The 23,689-nt window shown below is 40.1% G+C and overlaps 1 protein-coding gene across 1 annotated transcript in view; it reads right to left on the bottom strand.

Annotated features, from left to right (window-relative positions):
* The window catches only part of meis1a (Meis homeobox 1 a), a 66,241-nt gene that overhangs the window by 19,857 nt on the left and 22,695 nt on the right, over positions 1 to 23,689 (bottom strand). Inside the window, exons 8-9 of the mRNA XM_084714606.1 lie at positions 18,653 to 18,798; positions 2,103 to 2,179 (exon numbers count right to left, since the gene is read on the bottom strand). Coding sequence (XP_084570732.1) covers positions 2,103 to 2,179; positions 18,653 to 18,798 — 223 coding nt within the window. The remainder of the gene's footprint in view (positions 1 to 2,102; positions 2,180 to 18,652; positions 18,799 to 23,689) is intronic.

Genomic DNA, 23,689 nt, shown 5'->3' with positions numbered 1-23,689 from the left:
ATAAGTTCTAAATAAAATAAACATGGCCTCAGTGGTCGGTGTGAACTCTACTGCTGTTTATGATCTAATGCAAAATATATGTAAATGTTCAAAATCCTCAAATCCGTCTTTCTGTTTCAGACGTCACGTTGATTGATTGACTCTGCTCCGACTAATGATGATGCTGATCCATGTAGGCAAATCATTGGTTCAGTGATGCAGGTATACAGGTGTGATATGAGGAGTGACGTCCTCCGCTGTCAAAACTGCACCGAACATGTTTTTGTTGTACAATCTGAGCTCTTCTGAAATCCTACAAATGTCTCTGAGGAGCAAAAGCGGAAGTTTGCAGCGTGTCCTCACCAGAAAAACAAGCAGGGACTTCCAGTGGTCGTAGGAATCCAGTGATGTAGAGCAACAAGTGACAAAGTCCTGTTTTAGAAATGTTGTTGTTTAATTCTAACTCCTTCTGTACAAATAAATTATATTATTATTACTACTGACAATTATCAATAAAGATTTGTTTGAAGCTGTGAGGCAGGTAGATGTTTGCTAGTTTGCTGGCAATAATGCAAACAAGACAGAGGTGGGAAGTAACTAAGTACAAATACTTTAGAAGTTTCAGGTATCTGTATTTTCCTTAAGTATTTATTTTTCCAACAACTTTTTACTTTTACTACCTACAACACAAATTTCTGGACTTTCTACTCTTTACATTTTCAAAACAGGCTTGTTACTTTAGTTTTAATGCATTTGAGAGAAATTATTGATTATTCTTATTTAGTGTCACTGTGCGCCGCCTTCCAAACATCAAGACTGACTTCAATCCAAATGGGAGGGACAGTATTAATATAAAAAAGTTTCTTGGTGTATCAATCAGTGTGTATCATGCTCGACAGACGTAACAAGACAAGGAACACGGCAAAAAAACATGAAACATACGTAACAAAACAAAGCAACAAACAAAAAAGACGTAAACAAAAATTATGTAACAAGACGAAAAATGACGGAAAAGACGTAACAAGATTAAAAATAGAATACAAGACAAAAACGAAAAAACAATGTAATATATGTAATGACCCCCCAAACAAAAACAAAAACAAGGGTCAGCTATACCCTAAGGACCCCTGTCTCACTTCCTGGTTTATAAAAGGTGGGAATACAAACACTGGTAAACTTTCTATTTTTAGATCAATTCATTCAATAATATTTCTCTGTAGTCCTTCTAAATCAAACCTAAATAAGAATTATGGTTTAAAAATGTGTATTTTGATTCAAGAGAACTCTGAGACACTTTAAAAAATAAAATGGCTGCTCACTACGACGACGCTGTGAAATGAAAAAATTGAACATTTTGTCGACTCCATCAGATTTTACCTCTGATGTCTGCATTTAATCCAAAATTTAGTCACTAGGAGTTTGGTCTGTCACAAGGTTTAATAACGAAGAGTTTGATCTTTTAAAACATATCTTTCACAGTAACTGAGTCAAAATGAAAAAAATCTCAAGAATGAGTGACTTCTCAGATTCCTCCATGTGTCACTGGAGAGATGGTATGTGTACAATAGAGAATCTAATCTGATGTTTCCCAAACCTTCAACGGACCCAAATCAAATTAAAAACAGAAAAGTAAAAACTGGGTCCAGGTTCTGTGTTTGTAATGCAGGTAAATTTCCTACAAAGCTTCCTGTAAAGGTTCCTTGGGTCAAAAAGGGTCACAAAACCTGAAAACACATTTTGGGAATTGCTTATTTTGCCGAAAAGTTGCTTTTCACTTCAGGGTGAATTAGACAGTGTGCTAAGTTTGTGTTAAATCCCCGACGGTGAACCTTGCTGACGTTTCCATTTCTGCATCAGTAAACAGGAAACACACCAGGAAACATCCTACAGGTCTCTACCTCCACCCTCCGCCCGCCAAGCTCCAATTAACTCTCCAATTAACCGCCTCCGCCCCTCTGAAGCTGTAATTGGGGGATATTTGGAGACGGGGCAACCCCACAGGAATCATTCAAATCATTAGCTTCAGGTTGCCTCCGGGGGGAGGAAGGAGGAGGGAGAGGGAGGAGGCGGGAGGGTTTCCCAAACATAACAACAGTGTGGTGTCGCCAACATGGCCGACTCACCAGTTGTTGACCTGCAGGATGGTGAGGCCGGTGTCCTGAGCCAGCTGCTTCTTCTGCTCCTCTGACGGGTACGGGTGCTGCAGAGGGACAAAAGAACAGAGATGTTAACACACTGTAAAACATCACACGCTTGGTTCTTGATGTTGTTGTTGTTGTTGTTGTTGTTGTCAGTGCGAGCCTCAAAGCTGCTAATTAGCGTTAAAGAAGGGAGGCGGGGCCAGACTCATTAAGAGAGTATGAAATGGAGCATAATTAATGAGGAGCAATGGTGAGCCAATTAGAGAGGGAAGCCAAGTGGAGAGAGAGCTCTGTTAATTAGACTGTGTGTGTGTGTGTGTGTGTGTGTGTGTGTGTGTGTGTGTGTGTGTGTGTGTGTGTGTGTGTGTGTTGGGGGTCGTTTCAGTTTGTTTCTCTAACAGTAGAGGATCAGAACAGGCCTAAAGCTGCACAACTCCATCCCTGGAGTGTGTGTGTGTGTGTGTGTGTGTGTGTGTGTGTGTGTGTGTGTGTGTGTGTGTGTGAGACTGTATATGATGTAATGAATTTAAGTGTGTATTCTATCAGGTCTGTCTTCTTTCTTTCTTTTAGCCAAAAAATACAAAGTGAAGGTGAAGACATGAAGACATTTTCTTCTGAAATCTTATGTTTAAATATACAAATGCTGCATTATTTAATGCAAATAGACAAAGTGCAGTATAATAAACACCTTAATTCAGTCTTATTTATCACAGAAAATATCCTGTTAGTAACTTTTATTTTACTTTGATTTGGCCAAAAACTAAAGTGATTTCCATGTCTCTTTCATGACAGAAGGTTTAATTCTGCTCTGTAAAGTTTAATTCCTTATTTGCAGCAACAAGTGCTGCTTTCTCCTGTAATATTCTTTATATTCTCCATAGCTCTCTGTTATATCAACCTGAAGTGCCAGCTCGCGTGCAGAAGAGTCAAGTGACGCACTAAAAGCTCCTTTTTATGTGAGCATGCAAAGAGTCTGAGATAATAAAGCAAACTGATAACCACCGTTGTGATATCCGTTATTTCTGATCGGGCTTTTAGGTTTTGTCAAGCCAGCTCATGCAAAGAAAGCCTGGCTGTGTTGAGCTTCCTTTGTTGTTCAGCCTTCAGTACGTGAAAAAACTAAGTTTTTGCCTCTAGTTTCTGGACTTAAGTAGCCAAAGTGGCTGTACTGTAAGAAATGGAGGACAAAATTCACTGTCCTTTCCAGTAGGTTTAGGTAAAGTAAAAGTTTAGACGTAGGAAATGTGAAATGGAAAATGTCAAATTCATGGTATGCACATGAACAGTTTGTTAATGACCAGAAACTGGAGAAAAAGGTGGAGGTATGTGCATGTGCTCAGTGTTGTGGTGTGAAGTGAAGAGGTGGCACTGAGCTCTCTGGTATCAGCTCTAAATAAACAGAATGGGAGTGGACAGTAGAGAAAAGTTCATGTAAAGCTTGGCCAAGTTTCTGCAGCGCTGCAAACAATAAATAATGTTTCAGTGCAACAGCTGACAGCGAGCGAGAGTTTCTTCATGTGCTGACTGAAACCAGCTGCTGCAGGTCCTCCGCGGCACGTCGCTGCCCGTCCCTGACCCAGATAAGCAACACTTTCAGGAGCTATTTTTCACGCTGATGTAACGTGCGGCGCTGCTAAAGTTCAGACTCATTAAACTGTGCAGAGAGCAGAGCAGAGCATCCAAAACACCGGACTCACGGCAGAGACACGATTAACTCCGACCAGATCATTAGAGTGGGAGGTAAAAGAGAAGCACAGTCTGTTCCGAGACGTATTTGAATTTCAAGTGACTTTCTACATTTCAGATGGAAACATTTGGCTTCATGCAGGAACCACTCGGCACGTACGAGTGATTTAAGAGAACTGGAGAACAAGTCATGTACAAATAGTCAGATTCTCCACCGTGGGAAAAACTACAAGAAATATCTGAAGTTTAATGCCTTAATCTGAATGAAGTTTGAGCACAAAAATGTAGATGCAATCAGATAAAATTAAAAACTAGAAGAGGTCACTCAGCAGAGCAGATCTCCACCAGGACAGATGGTGAAGCACCTACTGCAATGCCACCACAACTTGTGTTGCATAATTGGTTTGATGTTTTTCAGCCTTATAACTGCTCAGAACAAACTGCCAAAATATTATCCATGATAATTATACAAATACAACAGCAATAGCATTATGTTTAAAATATTTGTCTAAAAAATGGTCAACCAACCCCAAACCAGCTCAAACCCGTTTTAACCCAAAACAGCCAAACTGTGCAGAAAACTGCCAGATGCAGCCAGCTGAACTTTGCAGAATTTTGGATAAAGTCTGATGTGATAATTTTTTAAATGCATAGAACGTTTTGTAACTGATAAGGTTGTGCCGATGGATGACGCCATTGTCCATCGCGTTGCTTGACACTCATCAACCACTAAGTCCTCCACCACTGTGACATCATGATTTAAAAGTCGACCCATAGCTTCTTGCACCTGATTTACTAAAGGAAGAACCAATCACACTATTTTCCTCTTTAAATTTTTGATTTATTTTAATTATTTTCATCTTTTTTCACTGAAGCACGTAACAGAAAAACAGTAACGATATCGTCCATTGCGACGTTTCACTGTGGACATCATCATGTGCCAATCTAATGGACATCGCCCAACCATACTAACCCAGTGTCCTGGGTTCAGCTAACTGAATAAACTTGATAAAGACAATAATAAACTTGACGATCAGTCCATCTCTCTCCATTTAAACAATGTAATTTATTTAGAACAGCCAGGTGGCTTTACAACAATATAAGCAATACAGAAATCGACATTTTTGGAGAAACTCGTAACAACTGAAATTCTTCCAACAAGCAACCACTATCATCTTTAATTTCTCATGTTGACAAAACAGACAGACATGAAAATCGGTTCAGAATTAAGTGAGTTGAAATCGATTTTGTAGTGGCGTCTGCAGCTCTCATTTGTTTGCTAGCAGACCTTGAAATCCCCGATATGAAGACCGAGGAGACACATAGCTGATCAGGTTCAGTCAAGCTAGCAGGGATTTATTCATCTCATATGGTTCCTAACTTTAGTGGATCAGAACATATCGAGTATAGAATTATTCTGCAGATGCTGCTGTGACGGACTAAGTAATCCTTGTTTTTAGCCTAGCAGTTGTTGATGGCTTGCAGCCCCGTAAGCAACTGATTCAGAGGAGTGAGCAGAAAATAAAGTAGGTCTCAAGGTTTTTCAAAAACTGTGATTCCAGCCATGGTGGAGAAAACAACACAACATCTCAGTGATGAATCTTACAACAAGAAACATCAAAACAAACCAAAACATTTTACCTGAAGAATATTTTGAATGCAGGACTTTTACTTGTGAGTATTTTTCATGTGTGGTCTTGTTACTGTACTTCTACTTCAGTAAAGGCTTTAAATACTTTTTCCCCCTCGCTGGACTGAAGTGACGACAGGCTGAGTTGACAAATTGAAACCACAGTTTGTACATGTGTGAACAAAAATAACCTTCAGGAACAAAGTGCTGAAATAGTTTCACTTGTTGGTAGAAGAAGCACGCAGATCCTTTACTCTTTATTCTTTTACTTTAAAACTACAACCTATATGACATTATTAGATTATAATTATTGATTAATATGTGTATTACTTTAATGTTGAAGTTGGTAAAAGTGGAGCTAATTTAAATAACCTTTGTTCTCACATTTCAGTTAAGTTTAGGCACCAAAACTATTAGTTAGGTTTAGGAAAAGATCATAGTTTGGTTTAAAATAAGTTCTATGTTAGTTAATTAGTTAAGGTACATACATAAGTTAAGTTATGTTACGTATGTGACATAAGTTCAAGGTCCAGTGTTTAAGGTTTACAGGATTTCTTGGCAGAATATGACAGAAATGGAGTGAAATATTTTAAGTATGTTTTCATTCATGTATAATAACCTAAAATTAAAAACGCTTGTGTTTTCATTACCTTAGAATGAGCCCTTTATGTCTATAGAGGGAGCGGCTCCTCTGCCATGAACGCACCATGTTGCAGCACCATGTTTCTACAGTAGCCCAGAACGGACAAACTTAACACTCACTGTAGATACGTCCTTTCACTTTTTTGTGAGTTTCACTGCTAGATGTCAGTAACTTTCACTGCAAAAACAGTCAAGACAAGAAGCTAAAAATTCTTAAATATAAACAGATCGTCTTGTTTTGTCAATTAAGTAAGACAATTTTGCTTGGCTAGAATTCTTAAACTAAAAATCTAGACACTTAGAATATTATTAGAATATTTTTTTTTGGATTGAGCTAAGAATTTCTACCCAAATTTAAGAAAAAAAGAGTTTATGCTGAGACATTTACTTGAAACAGGATACTTTGGTTTCTTGATTGAGGTGACTTTAAGAACCTTTAAGTAAAGTAATTTCTTGATTTCCCAGTTTGTGTCCAGCAGAGTAAAATTCGGAACAACATGCTGCTGAATTGTAGTGGAGTAGAAGTATCAAACATCAGAAAATGGAAATATTAAAGGAAAAGTACCTCAATATTGTACTGAAGTACAGCACTTAAATGTAGTGTAGCTGTTTACCTTCAGCTGAGCCGATATGTGAAAGAATAAATTAGCATAAAGAGGCAGAACAGTGAGGAAAGAAGATTTATTCCACCACTCATCACCTCCTGCTTTCACTACAAATGCTATTTAAGAATTGTCCAGACAGTCAAACAGCCTCGGGCCGAGACCAGAGGACTCACCACATCTCTCTCTGTGGTGAGGAGGGAAAGACTTTGATGTCTTCTTTTCTCCTCCCTGATCATCCCTCTGCCAAAAGTGCTGTGTTTTCCCTGTGATCTGATAGCAGGTAATTGGCCTAAACTGCATTTAATTTGCCACAAAGAGCGATAATCACGAGCTCGTTTCATCACATTTCAGCCTCGGAGTCGCAGCCTCCTCCAGGGAGGAGCTTTAATCATCCCGCCGATGATTTCATCGAAAACAAGATGCGACAAAGCGAATGTTTATCTAAGAGCTGAGAAGTGTTTTACAAGATGTTTGAAACCTGAGAGACAAACGCTGCTGAACGAATGATTTAAACCTTTCTATTATTCAAAATCAGGTCCAGGACCAACCTCCTGCCCTCTTATGTCACTTGATTAAAGAACTGATTGGCTCCAACTGGCTCTTAGTTTTGACAACAAACAACACATATTGTAGAAAATTATAATTAGGGCCTGAGCACTGATTGGTGTGAGGGCCATAGTGGATTTGCTTGGCTTCTTCTTCTTTTTTGTCCTCTTCAATCACATTTTTGAGGGACCAAACCTGCTCAATATCATATGCAACTTGGCGCACACGTTTGTCGTGTTGAAAAGTTTCGTCTGATGTTGTTTTTGGAGGTGGAGAATCCCCCATGCAAGAAAATAGGTACACACATGCACCATGTCCAGATCCACAAAAAAGTCTACAGGGACCAATCACCTAAACACAACAAGTCGGCCATTTTCAATTAAGTGGTCAGGTTTGGTGTTTTCCACACATTTTATTTCAACTTCAAAATCGCCATGTACCATCTAGACTAGTTTTTAATCAAAAGTTATTAAAAGACTTGGCAAACTATGAAAGAAGCAAAGTCTCACTTCCTGTATGTTCTGCAAAGGCTGCTGGGAACTGTCCCGCTTCAGCTTCTTCTTCTTCTTCTTCTGGCTGCCTGATCCCATCTATTTTTGAGCCGTGAGTATCCATCCACCTGGATCTTCTGTGCAGCATCTCTTTAACTTTGGAAAACCAATAATCTGACAGTGATCATAATAATTAGAGAAACTAATAATGTGCATCGTTACAGCCGGTTCTCTCTGGGTTCTCCATTTCCTGACATTTAGATCTCGATTAGAAATTAAACCTATACAGCTTTTTAAAAACTATTGATTTAAATAATAACCTAAATTTTAATAATAAACAGTGTCTGTGTCAACACACTGTGACGTGGATGTAGACCTAGAAATTAATTACACTATAAACCTGAACAAGTTAACAGTAATCGAAAAAAAAAAAAAAAAATCCAGGCAACTTTTGCCACAATTTTCCTGAGTTCTTAAACTCAAAGGTTGGAGGTTATCAGAGCTTAAGAATCTGGAGTTACTGTTATATGTGCACTGTGACTGCAGTTAGATTTAAAATATTCTGAGTTGTATGTACTTGCAATATTCAATTTGACTTAATCATTTAAATTTCTTAAAATATTTGCATTTTATTTCCCTCATTGATCAAAAATTCTGAATTTTATAAATATAAAATAAAGAAAATTCTAATGGCACTCAATATTTTTATTATATATTATTAGTTATTATAAATAATTAATTTGGACATTAGGATTTACAGTGTAGCTAAACAGTACTGTGAAACTGTCAAACTGAACTCAGATCCGACAGAATAAAACTCACCCCGGTCCAGCGCCTCCAGAACGGTTTGGTGCTGGTCCAGACTGGTCCGGGGCGGCTGCGAGCTGCGAGGCGGTCTGAGTTGCCGCCTCCCGCTAACAGGATTATAATTTTATAATGAGCAGGTGGCTCCAGATTAAAACCCCGAGTGGAAACTCTGAAATGATCCCGTGAGGTGGAGCAGCTCTGAACCACTGACCATGTGTGTTTTTACTCTCGCTTCATTTGGTGGAGGGAAGGTTTGTTTTCACGCTGTAAGTGACGGAGTGAGGAGCTGCAGGGTTGAGTTTGATTTAGTTTTAGTCAGATTTAATCATCTGAATTGTTTTAGCTGAATAAAATCCAACTTAATTAATTATTCAAACACATTAAGTATACTACATTTTTTCAAACATGCACTATTCTTTTTGTAACATAAAGATTTCAAAAACTAAAGAGCCAATAAGTCGTCTCAGTAGAACAAATGACACACTAATTAGTCTGAAACCTCTCAGTTAAAGGACGAATATGTAGAAAATTGTGCAAAACTTTTCAAAGTTTATTTCAAAACTGAAGAGTCTTGAGTTGGGCTCAAAACTCATAAATCTATTGTAGTCTGTTGCCCTGAAATTTGAAGTCATCAGCTATTTTTTTTTTTTTTTTTTTTTTTTACAGTGTACAGTAAACACACGTCACACACTTTCAAACACACACCAGTTCATGCTGTGATGTGGGGGAGGTGTTGTTTTTTAGTGTCCCAGTAAACCTGTTAAGAGCCTGTAATTACTATTCACTTAGAGTGTGTGTCCGTGTGTGTGTGTGTGTGTGTGTGTGTGTGTGTTAGCATGTTACAAATATATCAGCAGTGGTCCACCTCTGGTATGATGTAATTCAGTTCGACATTAAAGGGATAGTTCACCCAGAAGTGAAAATTCTGTCATTATCTTCTCACCTTCATGCTGATTGAAGGTCAGGTTTATTTTTTTTTTAGTCCACAAAACTGCTGCAGAATCTCCCAAACAATGGAAGTGAATGGTGACCGGTTTTCAAATGGAAAAAAAAACAGCCCCAAAAAGTCATAAAATGCCTCCATGCTGCTCGTCTGGTGTGATCAAAGTCTCCTAAAGCCAAGCTGACTAAAGCTGACTTCATGTCAGGGGTAAATTTTCATATTTGAGTGAATCATCCCTTTAAAAGAAAAGAAATACAGATTAAGTTACAGATTATTGGTGGAAAAGAGGATAGCACTTATTTAAAGGGATAGTTCAGATTATTTGAAACCAAGAAGTTTCTGGTGTACCGCTGCCTCGATCTGTTAGTTTGTGTTCTTTTGTGACTTCTTTGTTTTAAATGGTTGATAACACAAACAAACTAACAGTTTGGTAAAGCAGTGAAAATGTTCTAAATATAGCTTACAGTTAAAATGATAGAGATGCTTTTTGTGTTGAGATTACATTTTGTTGCAGACACTGTAAACAGGGAAACCTCTCCTGTAGGCGATACACTGACTACCTCATACAACCCCACCTGAAAAAACCCAACTATCCCTTTAAGGCTTGTAATTAAAGGTGTCTTTTTTTCAGACAGCTTGAATCTTTCCCTCCATCTGCCGTCTGATGGCCTCCTCGCTTCATTATCTGACGGACGCTCATTTACGCTGTCAGGGAAGAAAGGCTGCTCCGTGATGTATGTGACCACATGCTGGACATTTTTTTGTGTACGTGTGTGTGTGTATGTGTGCGTATGTGTGTGTGAGGGGGCGAGAGGTCAATAAAGGCGACCCCCACAGAGAGCCGGGCCCTGGGGTCCCTGGGGGGCCTGTCACAGAGGTAATGGATGATGTTTTCACTGCAGGGTGAGGGAGCCACAGAACAGCCTTCCTCACACTGCAGGGAAATGAACGTCTGATCACAGAGGCCTTCATTTTTAACCAAACCCAGAGACGAGAGCTTTCGGTCTGATTGGACCGGCTACAGTCCTGATGGTTGGATTTTTTTTCTTGTTAAGGAAACTCAAGAACTCACGGAAAACTTTAAAGCAGAGGTTCTCAAAGTTTTGATGACTGTCAGGCCTTTTCCACCAAAGTGGAACCAGACCCGTTCTGGTTCAAGCACCAAATTTTAAACTGTTCCAAATCCACTAAAAAATAAATTAGTTCAGAAACTGAAAACTTTGTTCCCAGCTGGAAAAAAATGCAGGTTTCCCTTGGAAACTGAAGTGGGTGAGTTAAACTTAAAAAGACAATTCAAATAAAAAATACATATTTTTCATCTGGCCTGTAGTACTTTTTATCCATCTAGTATGTGGCAAAGTACTGGAAGTTAACAAGCGGCTTTGCTGCGGTGCCGTTTAACCAGCGGGATGAGCACCAATGAATACGAGCCGTCATATGAAGTTTACAGCTTTCTACTTTTACAGTCATGTTTAATGTAATGTGTGCAGTTCAGCTGCTCCAACAGTCGTTTCAAACTTCAATTTTGGAAAAAAATAGGAATGCAAAATCCACAAAGCTTTACTTGATGAAGAGAGCTGCTGTCTGAGAGCAGAGAGACTCACTGAGTGTACAGCGGACCACGGTGTTCACCACATCAAAAATATTAAAAGAAAGGAACTTTGTTCATGAAAATCTTTAATACCTGATGTAAAATGTGAATTCATATAATTGTTTTAAAGTATATTACACAGTACTTCATCACTTGAAGGTGGAGGTGGTCCGTCTCTTCTCTTCTCTATGATCCATCTCTGGCTGTTGTCACAACCAACGTCGAACTACTGTGTTTAATTTGAAGAACATTAATATCATCATCCTGAGAGGAACCTTCATCAGGTACCGAGGCCTCCTGTTTAACGTCGTCAGTCGATTATTGAATCGGTCACTATTAACAGGTAACAGCAGACACGGTGTCTAGAAGGGAACCCCAGACCTGTGAGATCCTGCAACAGTGAACATTTTGACCGAAATCATGAAAAATCTTGTGAGAGTCTCACGAATATGGAGTTCTGGATACAACAAGCAGACACCAAAAATAATAGACACAACCTGCCGCCACATCTATGGCGGCGGCGCTAGATGGTGGAACACATAAAATGGTCGCCGGATTCGCCTGTAGCTGACAGGCTAACAGTTAAAACATTAGCTGCTGGCTAACCATCTTTCCAGCCTGTACAGCCAGAATATCTTCACATCTACAGCGGTGAATTAAGAATTTCTTTGGACGAAACCAAATTTAGTGATTGTTCTAACAGTGGAAAGACAAACCGAGGTGGCTTTTTATTTTGTTTTTTATCATTTAGTTTAAATGAAGTGTGTTTTATGGAGTTAAAATGACAATTAAATCTTGTATCAGTTCACTAAAGAGAAAGACTTGAATTCAGAAGGTGATTGGTTGAATTTTTCTGTTTGATAATACAAGAGAAGTTTTTCCTTTCTTGACATTTTGTGATTTCATTTTGTTTATTTTCTCACGGCTCACACACGTCTCTGCTTTAGTCTTATTACGTTTAACAACTGTTGCCTTCAATTTTTTACTCTGCTGCTTAAGAAAGTGTAGAAAGTACAGATACTTGTGTTAAAATGTAGGGAGAGGAAAAGAATACTCAAGTACAGATACAGAAAGCCAGACATAAGTACAGTTACTAAGTATTTGTACTTAGTACTTCCCACCTCTTATAAATCTGTCAAGTTACCAGAAAATTAAACGGGGAGTAAAACAGATGCAGCACATTCACGTTTTGATTTCTTTGGTCTTATAGTTTGGCGGTGGAGCGTGTAAACAGTCACCACCATGTTTCATGATCATGTGTTAAGTCTGCGGCGCCGATGATTCAGTAGTAATGAGGGGACATTTGATGACGGACAGATACTCTGAGGAGACGCCAGGACCAAACCGAGGTGACGGTGGATTTCACATCGGTGCGTTTGATGTCTGATGGCGAGAGACTTCCTGTACGCTCACGGCTGTGCTGAGGCGGTGGAGGGGGGCGAGGGTGTACCTCTGGGTGGCGGCAGGCGACTCAACACGTGTTGGTGCCTGTGGGTCGCCGTGGCCTCGCCATCACCCACATCTGCAGCTCTGTGGCTGTAAACAGCCACTGATGGATGGATGGAGGTGTCCCGGTGACCTCTGACCCCTGATGGTTGGAGGGCAGGGGGAGGCGGCGGGGTCAGCGCCGGGGCTTCCTGCTAACTCATCTGTCCCGCTCGGCTCAGGAGGCCCATTCCTCAGCCGGCCGACAGGCGAGCGGGGTGAAGCCCTTCTCTGTAATTGTGGCGCTCGCTTTGAAGTTTGGGAGCTGCTCCTCGTCTCTTCATACCGACACTGGAGTCTTTTTTTTTTTCCCGCTCTGTCGTCGTCGTGCTGAGAAGCAGTTGGACGTGCAAAGTCTTTCCAGCTGTTTTGATGGAGTCACGTGTGTAATTTGTAAGCCAAAGCAGCTCGTTAATGAGTTGGGTGACTGTAAACAAATGTACACAAAGCTTCCTCCACCTGTTTGTGCTCCACTTTGTATAAAAGTCATTTAAGGAGGCGAAGAACATGAGAGGGAGGGAAATTACCCACCAATTAACATGAACAGGGATGATGATGCCTTCCAGTTGATTTTTGCACTTTTACATGAAACAGTATATAAAACACATGAAAAAGCTGCGTGTGTGCATCTGAGTGTGTGTGTGTGTGTGCATCTGAGTGTGTGTGTGTGTGTGTGTGTGTGTGTGTGTGTGTGTGTGTGTGTGTGTGTTTGTGAGTGTGTGTGTGTGTGTGTGTTTGTGAGTGTGTGTGTTTGTGTAAACAGCACGTTGGCTTGTGGCTCGGCTTTTATGAGTTGTGGCTCAGAGGAGGCTGCTGGATTTTGTGTACGACTTCAGGGGAGGCAGCGATGAAGCCAGAACACCCTCCACACATGTATGTGCCCACACACACACACACACACACACACACACACACACACACACACACACACACACACACAAACACGTACACACACACACACACACACACACACACACACACACACACACACACACACAAACACGTACACACACACACACACACACACAGAGCTCAGCAGTGTTTCTGCTGCCTCAGACACAGGGATTAAAACAGCAGCAGGATTATGAGTAAAATTGACAAAATCGTTTTGCTGAATCGCACATTTTCCACATGTTGCTTCTCTACAACTTTTCCATTAGTATTTGGTGTAACCATGGTTACCACAGTTACCGGGTCCAGCAGGATTAAAGACCGCCCAACAGAAGCTTAAAGCAGCAGCCAACAATAAAGAGTCCAACTGCAGAACTTAACAGAAACAGTCTGTCAGTTCCAACAAATTATTATTATGCCACACACACACAAACACACACACACACACACACACACACACACACACACACACACACAGGGGAGAGTAGTAAAATATTTAGAAGTTGGATTGAGTAAAAGTAGCAGCAACAAAGAAAACCTCCATTACAGTCAGTAAACATCTGGTAGTAAAATGAACTTAAAGGGACAGTTCACCTCAAAAATTACATATTTTTCCTCCTACTTTCTTTCTGTAGCAGAATCTACCAGAGCTACTTTATTTTCTACTAGAAAGAAAGCAGTTCTCACATGCAACTGCTCACAACAAAGTGTGTGGATTATCTTGAGTAAACGAGTTATGATTTTTCACATGTATTTTTTGGTGCTTAAACACCACGAGCCGAGTGCCATTTAGTCCCGTTATAGTGGAGAGAAGTCAGACATCTCTACAGCTGACATCTCCAAAACTCTGCAACTCACACCAAAACCATCTACACAGCAGGACACTGTACTGTACAAACGCTCAAAATAATTATTTGTAGTAAAAAGTGAGAACTTAAATTTATTTAGAGGTTCAACTGCTGTAAAAATGTTGAGTGCACAGTAGAATTTTCATTCTTTTGTCTTAATTAAACTCAATGAGGAAATAAGGTCCATAAAACACAAAAATATTTGATTACTATTATTATTACTATATTGAGTTTACTGAACATGAAACAATGGGTTTTTATACTTAAAATTGATTCACTTTCTTTAACTTATTGCAATGAGAGTTGTGAATAAAAAATCCGAGCTGCATGAAACTATTTCTGTTGGCTTACTCAATAATTTTCATTTAACTGTATAGAAGGGCTTGTAACACTAACTCAATATATTTAAGCTTTGAAAAACTCCAACTGTTGAGTTGATGAATGAAGAAAATTGTGGCAACCGATTGCTTCAATTGTTTTGAGTTCTGCAAACTTATTCCAGTTTACAGTGTACAGGCCAGAGGAAAATTATGAAGTTTTGATTTTAGGGTGAACTGTCCCTTTAAATATCAGTAATTTCAATATAGATTGTCATTATTGAAATATTAAAATGTGCAGCGATGTTGCAGCAGGTTGAGTTGAAGCTAATTTGAAATACTTTGCTTTTTAATTTGTAACTGTGAATCACATTTTCTGATCACATGTTTTTTGCACAGTAACCGATTAATTAATTATCTAAATAGTTGGCAATTAATTCAATAATCGATTAATAATCAGGGTCAAATTTAACACCAAAGGGGCATGGCAGCTCAAAGGGGTCTAAATTAATATTCAGGAATTTACTAATTTATTTTATGTTGTTTTTCTCTGTTTATTGCTTTGTGTTTTGATTCCTGCATTAACTGTACTGTTGCCCTTCATACAACCTCAACCTCCAACAGCTCCCTCCCCCTCCCTCCCTACCTCCCTCCCTCCCCCTCTCAGGTACCAGTGTTTCCTCCCCCTCCCACCGTTCTTCTCACCTCCCATCTGCTGCAGGACTCACTGTCCTCCAGGTTCAGCTCAGAGTCCTGGCAGCGGCCCCGACCCCCGCCGAGCAGGGACCGATTTAGCCTCTCCATGTTTGGAGGCAGGCAGGGGGAGAGGGAGGATGAGGAGGAGGAGGAGGAGGAGGTGGTGGTGGTGGTGGTGGGGGGGTGGGGGGGGTGTTTGGTTGTCCTGCTGGCCTCAGCCAAACCAATGAGTCAGTCACGACTGGGATTTTCAGCACTAAGCCCGTCTCCTCCCACTTTTACTGGACGATTCATTTCAGCTTCACGCTCATAAAAAATAATATTTCCCTTCAGGTTCTTACGTTCTCACTATTAGAATTATTGGAAATTGATTTATTCTCAATGCTGATAAACAGAAGGATATTAATATAAAGCTTGGTGGGAATAACCTTTGTTCTAATCCCTTGGACACACCCTGTCTAAACCTCAGAAGACGAACCTGTGCTTTCACAGTTGCACCATAATCCTAATGAGGGAAATGAGCACGAGGTCTTTAATGCATTCAGATCCGATCGCTCAGACCACATTTGGAGGTGGTCTGACGTGTTTGGACTCTCCTACCTGCCAAGATAAGCAGCAGGAGTTTGTGAACACGCTGTCCGTTTCAACGGATTTCACCATTGAACTAGTGACCGCAGCATCCCCTGACTCCCTTAAAAAACTGTGCAATTTTGAGAGTCGTTAAGTGAAGACAAAGTTAATAAACTTTGTGAAACAGCTATGACAAATTCTTCATCATCTGTGCCTTCTTGTAAATCCAACAAATGCAAAACATGAAGTTTCTTTCCTTGTAAAAAAAAAAAAACCCAGAAAACAACAACAACAAAAAACTTGTTTGTTGCAGCATCTCTGTACAGACTCCCTTGAAAACTGTGCATTTTTGTGAGTTACTGAGTTTGGAGAAACTTGGAGAAGTTTGTGAAATGCTCCCTATGACAAATTCTTAATAATTCATGCCTTCTTGTAAATTTGGTAAATGCAAAACATTAAATTATTTCTTTCCTTGTAAAAACATATCAGTTTGCCGTACCCATGGAGAAAGTCTCCAGACACCCTTAAAATATTGTGAAATTTTGTGAGTCATTTAACTTTGTGAAAAGCTCTCCAAGACAAATTTTTAATCATTCATGACTTGTTATAAATTCAGCTCTAAATACAACACATTGAGTTGTTTCTTTCTTGTAAAAAAAATTGTCAGTTTGTTGCAGTGTTGCAATGTCTGAAGATCGTCTACCTGCTATAATTTAACAGCTGTTTCAACGCACTTTAACTGATTTCACAGTTTACACTATATATGAAAGAAGGCAACATTTTATTGACAACAAACAAACAAATTGTCCAAATACAGGAAACGGTTACAAACACAGGCTGCTTCTTTGTCACCTGAGGACTCCCTTCAAAAAATGTGCAATTTTGTGAGTTACTGAGTAAAAAGAAACTTTATAAACTTTGAGAAACACTCTTAATGAAAAATTAATTATTTGTACCTTCTTGTAAATTCAGCATTAAATCCAACTCATAAAATTGTTTCTTTCCTCAGAAAAAATATTGTGTCAGTTTGTTTTGGCATCGCTGCACTGGTTTCTGAAGTGTGTCTACCTGCTAATATTTAACAGCTGTTTGAGCACACAGCTTCAACTGATTTCAACTGTTACACTACATTTATTAAAGAAGACAACATTTTATTCAAGGTTCTGCAAACATGTTAAATTTTACAAATACAACAAACAGTTGGCTGCTTCTTTGTTGCCCGTGGAGAAAGTCCACCAGACTTCCTTTAAAATTCTTTCAGTTTTATGAGTTGTTTAATGAGGAGAAAGTTTGTAAACATAGTAAAATGCTGTCTATGACAAATTCATAATTATTTGGTATTTCTTGTAAATTCGACAAATGTTTCTTTGTGTTAAAAACATTGTGTTTGTCCCAGCATGTTGGCCTCTACTGTTGGCCCACCAGTTAAAAACATCAACACATTCAGTCTTTGCAAACTGGTGTTATGCATCCACATGTTTATATCGAGCGAGGAAGCGAGCATGTGGCGATGCATCTTCATGTCAGGTTTAACTGGGCCTTTGAGACACTGGAACCAGGTTAAGGTGCATTATGAATTAGTATTATCCCTGGATAACTAAAGGCAAAATATTTTTAACTTTGTCAAAGTCTGAACTATTATAGCTGGATTAAGTCGCTAAATGAAACAAAATCCCTGGCTGAGCTTACGAGAAACAAAACTTCTGGATTTCACAATCACAAAAAAAAGAATCTGGACCATTAAAGAAGTAAATACTGACACACACATGATGAATGTTTGTTGCTTTACTTTTGTCTTCACTGCAGCTGGAAGTCTTAGCATTAACTGATTTATTTGGCACTATGAATACAACTGAGGATGTTGAACATGAGTCATGAGCAAATACCTTCCTCCCTGTATTCAATTATTTCTGTGCAGTGATTACAATTCTTTGTATTGTACTGCTCTCTTCTGTGTAGCTTAGCAACACTTGTTAGTGCTTGTTCTGTCCTTTTATTATTACAGTCCCTGTGTGAAAGCATTTATGCATCTGTAACCAGCGATGTTGACAAAATACGCCAAGAACAAATAAGCAGAACAGACAATGTTTCTAAAAAATATCCAGTAAATTAAATTTTTTAAAACTTGTTCTTGTCATCAAACCAAGTTTAAATCAACCTGAGTTGCAAATCGGATTCCTCTGGTACAAACTGCATGAAAAGACTTAAGACAGGTCACAGTTCTGCTTTGCTCCTGTCAGGACGCCTCTGAAGAGCCCACAGGTGAAATACCTGAACCACAGCACAGGTCAAAGGTCATCACCCCAGACCGAGAACGTCCCCAAATTGGGAAGAGAAGGTCAACACAACTTCACAGTAGATCAGAGGCAGTGTCACAGGTTTAACTCTCCAAAACAGTCACAAGTGCTCATGAGCAAGACAGTCCAAAGGCAAATTATTTTGCTATTGGGGTTTGAGAATAATGTTGGAACGACGGTCCGTCCCCACACAGTATGCTCCGTGGTCAAACAGTGACTGTCAACAAAATGGATGTTACCTCATTCTCATTTCAAAAATGACAAATAAAGTTGTTTTCTGATGCGAGAGAAGATGACAAAGACTTCAAAGTAACTTCCATGAACTCCAACAGGTTTAAAGACGTCAGTCCAGGCTACCAACAACTAGAACAGAGTAGGGACCGCCATAACAGCTCAGCTCACTTCAATATGCACAACCACAGTCAGGACGTTTATGTGCTTCCATGACAGTAAGTATTTCACAGTCTGACAATCCGGATGCACTTACCGTCAGGTGCTGGAAAAGCCAGGCTCTCAGGATGTTGGTGGCCACTTTGGGGAAGATGCCTCTTTTTTTGTTGTGCAGTTTGTCTTTGTCGGGGTCGTCGTCATCGCCTGTGCTGGGAGACGCCATGCCGTTATCCAGGCAGTCACCTGATCAGCACACGGAGAAGAAAAGGAAGAAACCACCTGAACTTTGTTTCGTAGTCTTGACAGGAAACCAGTGTTTCCAAACATGCCTAAATGTCTGGCCAACGAGTGACTCAGCAACTGTCCAATCATTGATTAGCAGCTGTAAACAGGCTCTGCAGGCCTGTGAAGCTTTTCATTTCTCTTCATGTTGAAGGGATGTGCATGGGGCTCTAAGGAGAGATAGTCAGTGTTTCATAAATTTGGAGGGTGGCATCATTTTTGTAGTCTTTCAAAAACCTCAGCAAGACTGCACTTTATCCGCTCTAACAGAAGCTGCAAACATTAGCATGTCCAGCTAACTAGCTTACTACCTGCAGTAAGCTAGTTCTCAGCTGGAGATAACATTCAAAGAGTTTTAGCATTAGCTTACATTAGCTAGCTACACTTTTGCTGGTGATGGTCATTTAACTAGAAATGAGATCCCGACTTTTGTTTGCTTCTCTGTGGAATCAAAGATCTTGTGTTTCAGAAGTTACTGCCAATTGTGATGTTAAATCTGTCACCGTGGAAAGCTTGACAGACATAGCAACTGTTACTAGGGAAGACAGGGCTTGGTGGTTTTGTGTGGACCCCAACGCTGCATTCCAGACGACGCCGGAGGTCGGAATTTCCCAGTTGAAATATCCAAATTTCAACCTCAAAGCCTTCAAGGTGCACAATGCCAAAAGTAACCAAAAACATGTCTGGGCTTCTTGGGCAAGTGTACAATTAATTAAACTGTCAGCTGTGGAGCCTTCATGTATAAATGTCACAAAGGAGGAAAATTGACATGTGAGGTAACAGACACCATTATATATTTTATTTTATAGCATTTAACAACACTAGCATCACATTTACATGCTGAACAGGTTTTATTATATGATAGTATGTGTTATTTCGGGCTTCCATGGATGTTCACAAGTAGGAACTGCAACTTTTAGTGGCGTTTCATTGAACTTTTTCTACTTGGAAGTGGGAAAATCCCGACCTGTGATGCAGCAGAAATCTTATGGTTAAAAACTAGTCTTTAAAGAATAATTTACCAGCCTGTTTTAGATTGAGCACGCTCCCCTCAAAATACAGAATCATTCAATTTCTTCTGGAAAAAGGCAAAGGATAAATGTTTTAAAAGCTTAAAATTTGCATTTTTTTAAAAAATTTGTTTTGACTCACTGACACAAAAACAGTAAAAACTCAATTAAGTTTTCACAACAAAGAGCTCATTGGTCAAACACAGCCTGCTAGCTAACGTTAGCACATTTCACCCGCTGTAGATGAAGCCTCTCAGCACTTTTCTGCCCATTAAAGGTTCCTACAAAACACATGCCTTCACTCATGTACTTTCCCCTGCGCTCATTTTCCCAGTTGATGAGTGGATTCAAGCTGGTGACCCTGCAGTCACGCCGGCCTGCCCTGCCTTCTAACCCTCTCTGTGCCCCACCACCATCCCCCCGCAGGTTTTGGATCATGGCACATAATGCAGCATTTCAACTGAAAACCACTAAAAGCTGCCGGGCCCGGTGTTTTTACTGCACTTTCTCTGCCTGTTTAATGAGGCTCATTTTCTCCTCAGTGTTTTTAACAGCGCCGGGCCAAGGTTAGGGCGACAGTCCCCCGGCAGCCTGCAGCAGGAGCTCCAGGCTCCAGGTCCTGCCGCCCTGCCCGGAGTCAGCGGCAGACCAGGGCCTCGCTAAGACTGAACAGAGGCAGGATTCTGCCGCGCAGCAGAGCCTGAAAAGGTGGAAATAATCATAAAAATGATGCGTAACTCCATAAACAAGCTCTCAGCCTCATTAGGCTGAACCGCAAGCTCCCTGAGGCTGATTTACTCCCCTCCACCCCGCTCTCCTCCTCTCTTCTCCCTCCTTAGAGAGCAGAGGAGAGAAAGGTCCAACCCAACCTGCTAATGGCTTGTGACAACTCGGCTTCACAACAACCTGCGAACTAACAGAGAGGAGGAGGAAGTTTGAGGGTGATGAAGAGGAAGAAGGAGATGGAGACGTGGAGGAGCTTCTTTTGTGATCACAGGTGTAAAAGTGAAAAGCTGCTGCACCTTCAGCTGCAGCGATGTGTGAAGACAGATGAGGAGACACGCTGAGCAACAGATGAACAAGTGATGAGAAGTGATCATTTGTTTATTTAGTGCATTTTGAACGTTATTGATGACTTGATGGTTTGATGACTCCACTGTTTTAATGTGAATATATTCAACACAACATGACAATATTGTGCATTCAATCAACCTCTAACACTGAGTGTTGACTTTTGTCTACAGTAGAAGTAGACCCCAAACATCAATGTGTGGCTGTTAAATTTGTGTTTGGTTTGTCTGTTCTGAGATTCTGCAGAAAAATGGCGGCGCAACACGGCGGCGCAACACGGCGTCCTCTGAGGAAGAAGACCTGCGTCTTCTATGGACATAAACGGCTCATTGTAAGGTAAAAAATGACTATTGTTTTGGTGATTATACACTAATCAATATTATATTCAATTTCTGACATATTTTGCCAATAAATTTAACACACTGGACCTTTAAAGTTTTCCACCTCTGCCAACAGTACGCCTCATAGGTGCAGAAATGTATCACTATAATAATCTTTGTTATAAAATACAGCCAGTCAGATTTCTACAAAAACATGATTTAATCAGGCATAAAAAGGGTCAGCTATATCCTGAGGACCCCTGTCCTTCATCAATAATATTTCTATAACCATAACATGTCGACTCTGTAGTCCTTCTATTTCAAAGCTAAATAAGAATTATGGTTTAAAAATGTGTATTTTGATTAACATTAAGAGACTCCCAGAAACTTTAAAAATTAAAATGGCTGAACTGTGAAATGAAAACATTTGAAAACAATGAAAAAAACATTTTGCCGACTTTGTAAGACGTCTACGTTTAACACAAAATTAAATCACTAGGAGTTTGGCCCGTTACGAAGTTTAATTGCCAAGAGTTTGATCTTTTAAAATATATTTTCTGCCTGTAAGCCTGTAATTGAGTAAAAATCTAAACCCCCTTCAAGATAAAATTCTCAAGAATGAGATAAAGACTTCATCCAATCAATTCTCTCTGTTTGGAATAAATATATTAATATACGTGGTTTAACATGAGATGAAGTGAACAAGTTTACTGATGAGTTGTAAAAGGCCTCCTGTACTTTCTCCCTCTTTAAACATTGTGTATTTCTGTAACACAAATATTGTTTCCAGGTCTTGAAAACTGCTTTAACAGGCGGAACCACTTCTTCTTCTTCTGTTATATTTCTATCAGTTAGATTCTTCACGGTGGGCAGAACCACTGTGCACTAATCAAAAAAAGTTTTATACTGTTTAAATGCTTTGGGGCATTTAATCAGAATTTATTTATCGTCCACGTAAACAGTTAAATTGGAATCTCTAATCAGAATGATTTCAGTCGGGTTAAAAAAATATTGTCTGTGTAACTGCAGCAAATATTTTCTCCTTCATCTCTCATCAAATGGGTATCAACAGTTAGAGACTGCTGATTGGTTTGTGTGACAGTAGAGGTGAATAGTGCATTCATGTGGTGTTGGAAAAATAGGAAAAATGATTTCCTGACTGGGGAAATTCACATGAACAACAACTCTGAACATCAGAGAAACTGTTATAAAAGTTGCAGAGTTGTTGTCTGTTGGCGTCATACATGCAGAAATAAAGTGGGTAATATATTGCACACCAGTTTTTGGTCACATCTATGTTTTAATATCATATTAAGTGATATAGATTAATTAGAAATGTTATTTATTAGCAATAACCTCAAAAACTAGTCCCCTACTCTACCTTTAGTGGTTCCACTTTACGACTAATAGGCACATAAACACATCAAAGTTGAACTACCAACTTGCCGTGTCAGAAACTGTGACAACCTGAGGAGGATATGACTGCAGTATCAGACAACTGGCTGATAAGAACACATTCATGGTGGGACGACACAGCTGTGGCTTCATGTTTGAGTGTTTTTGTTGTAAATCAAGAGACTCTGCCAAATATTCAACCAAAGGACACTTTTCTGCTCAGGAAACCACGTGTGATTCCACTAAAACTTTGTTGAATGCACATGAAACACGCCAATAAAAAGCGTCCTGGTTTGCCAGAGAAACATCACGTGTTCCTCCAACAGTCCTCAAGGTCTGCTGTTGCACAACATGATGAATCTCTGCTCGACACATGTGAGATAGAGAAAAAACACATGAAGCGGTCGGGTCGTGCCGCCTGCCTCGTCCATCGCTGCGCTTTTTAAGAACTGTTTGTGCAAAATTTTATTATCCGTGGTCTGTTGGAAGAACGCTCACTGGAGAGAGGAGGAGGAGGAGGAGGAGGAGGAGGAGGAGGAGGAGGAGGAGGAGGAGAGAGTCTTTATTTTCCACCACATTTCCACTACGGTCCATTTCTCCTCTCTGCTGGCCGTGGTGGGAGGGGTCAGATGAATAAAAGCCAATCCAGCGCTCTAATAAAGGTGACCTCACTGCTGAGGTCAGCGCTGGAATAAGAAAAAACACTGAGGCAGACATGAAGCTGAATCTACCCTGCCGTGAGAAAAACATACAAGAGGCTCTGAATACACTAAGTGGCCAAAAGTATGTGGACGCTGGTTGCAGTCATACATGTCATCCTCACTCCTCTGGTTTCAGGCTCTCCACCAGATGTTTGGACCTGCTGCAGGGAGGTGCTCCAGCTGAACCACGGGAGCATTAATGAGGTCCAACACTGATGCTGGTGATCAGTTCTGGCTCGCGGTTGGTGCTCCAGTTCATTGGAAAGGTGTCAGATGGGGTTGAGGTCAAGATCAGTTTATGGAGCTGGCTTTGTGCACCTGGCACTATCATGATTGTTGCTCAACATTATTGTCT

Source organism: Lutjanus erythropterus, chromosome 3, assembly GCF_056507025.1.
Source record: "Lutjanus erythropterus isolate fLutEry1 chromosome 3, fLutEry1.hap2, whole genome shotgun sequence".
NCBI lineage: Eukaryota > Metazoa > Chordata > Actinopteri > Lutjaniformes > Lutjanidae > Lutjanus > Lutjanus erythropterus.
This window is presented reverse-complemented; position numbering and strand designations above follow the sequence as displayed.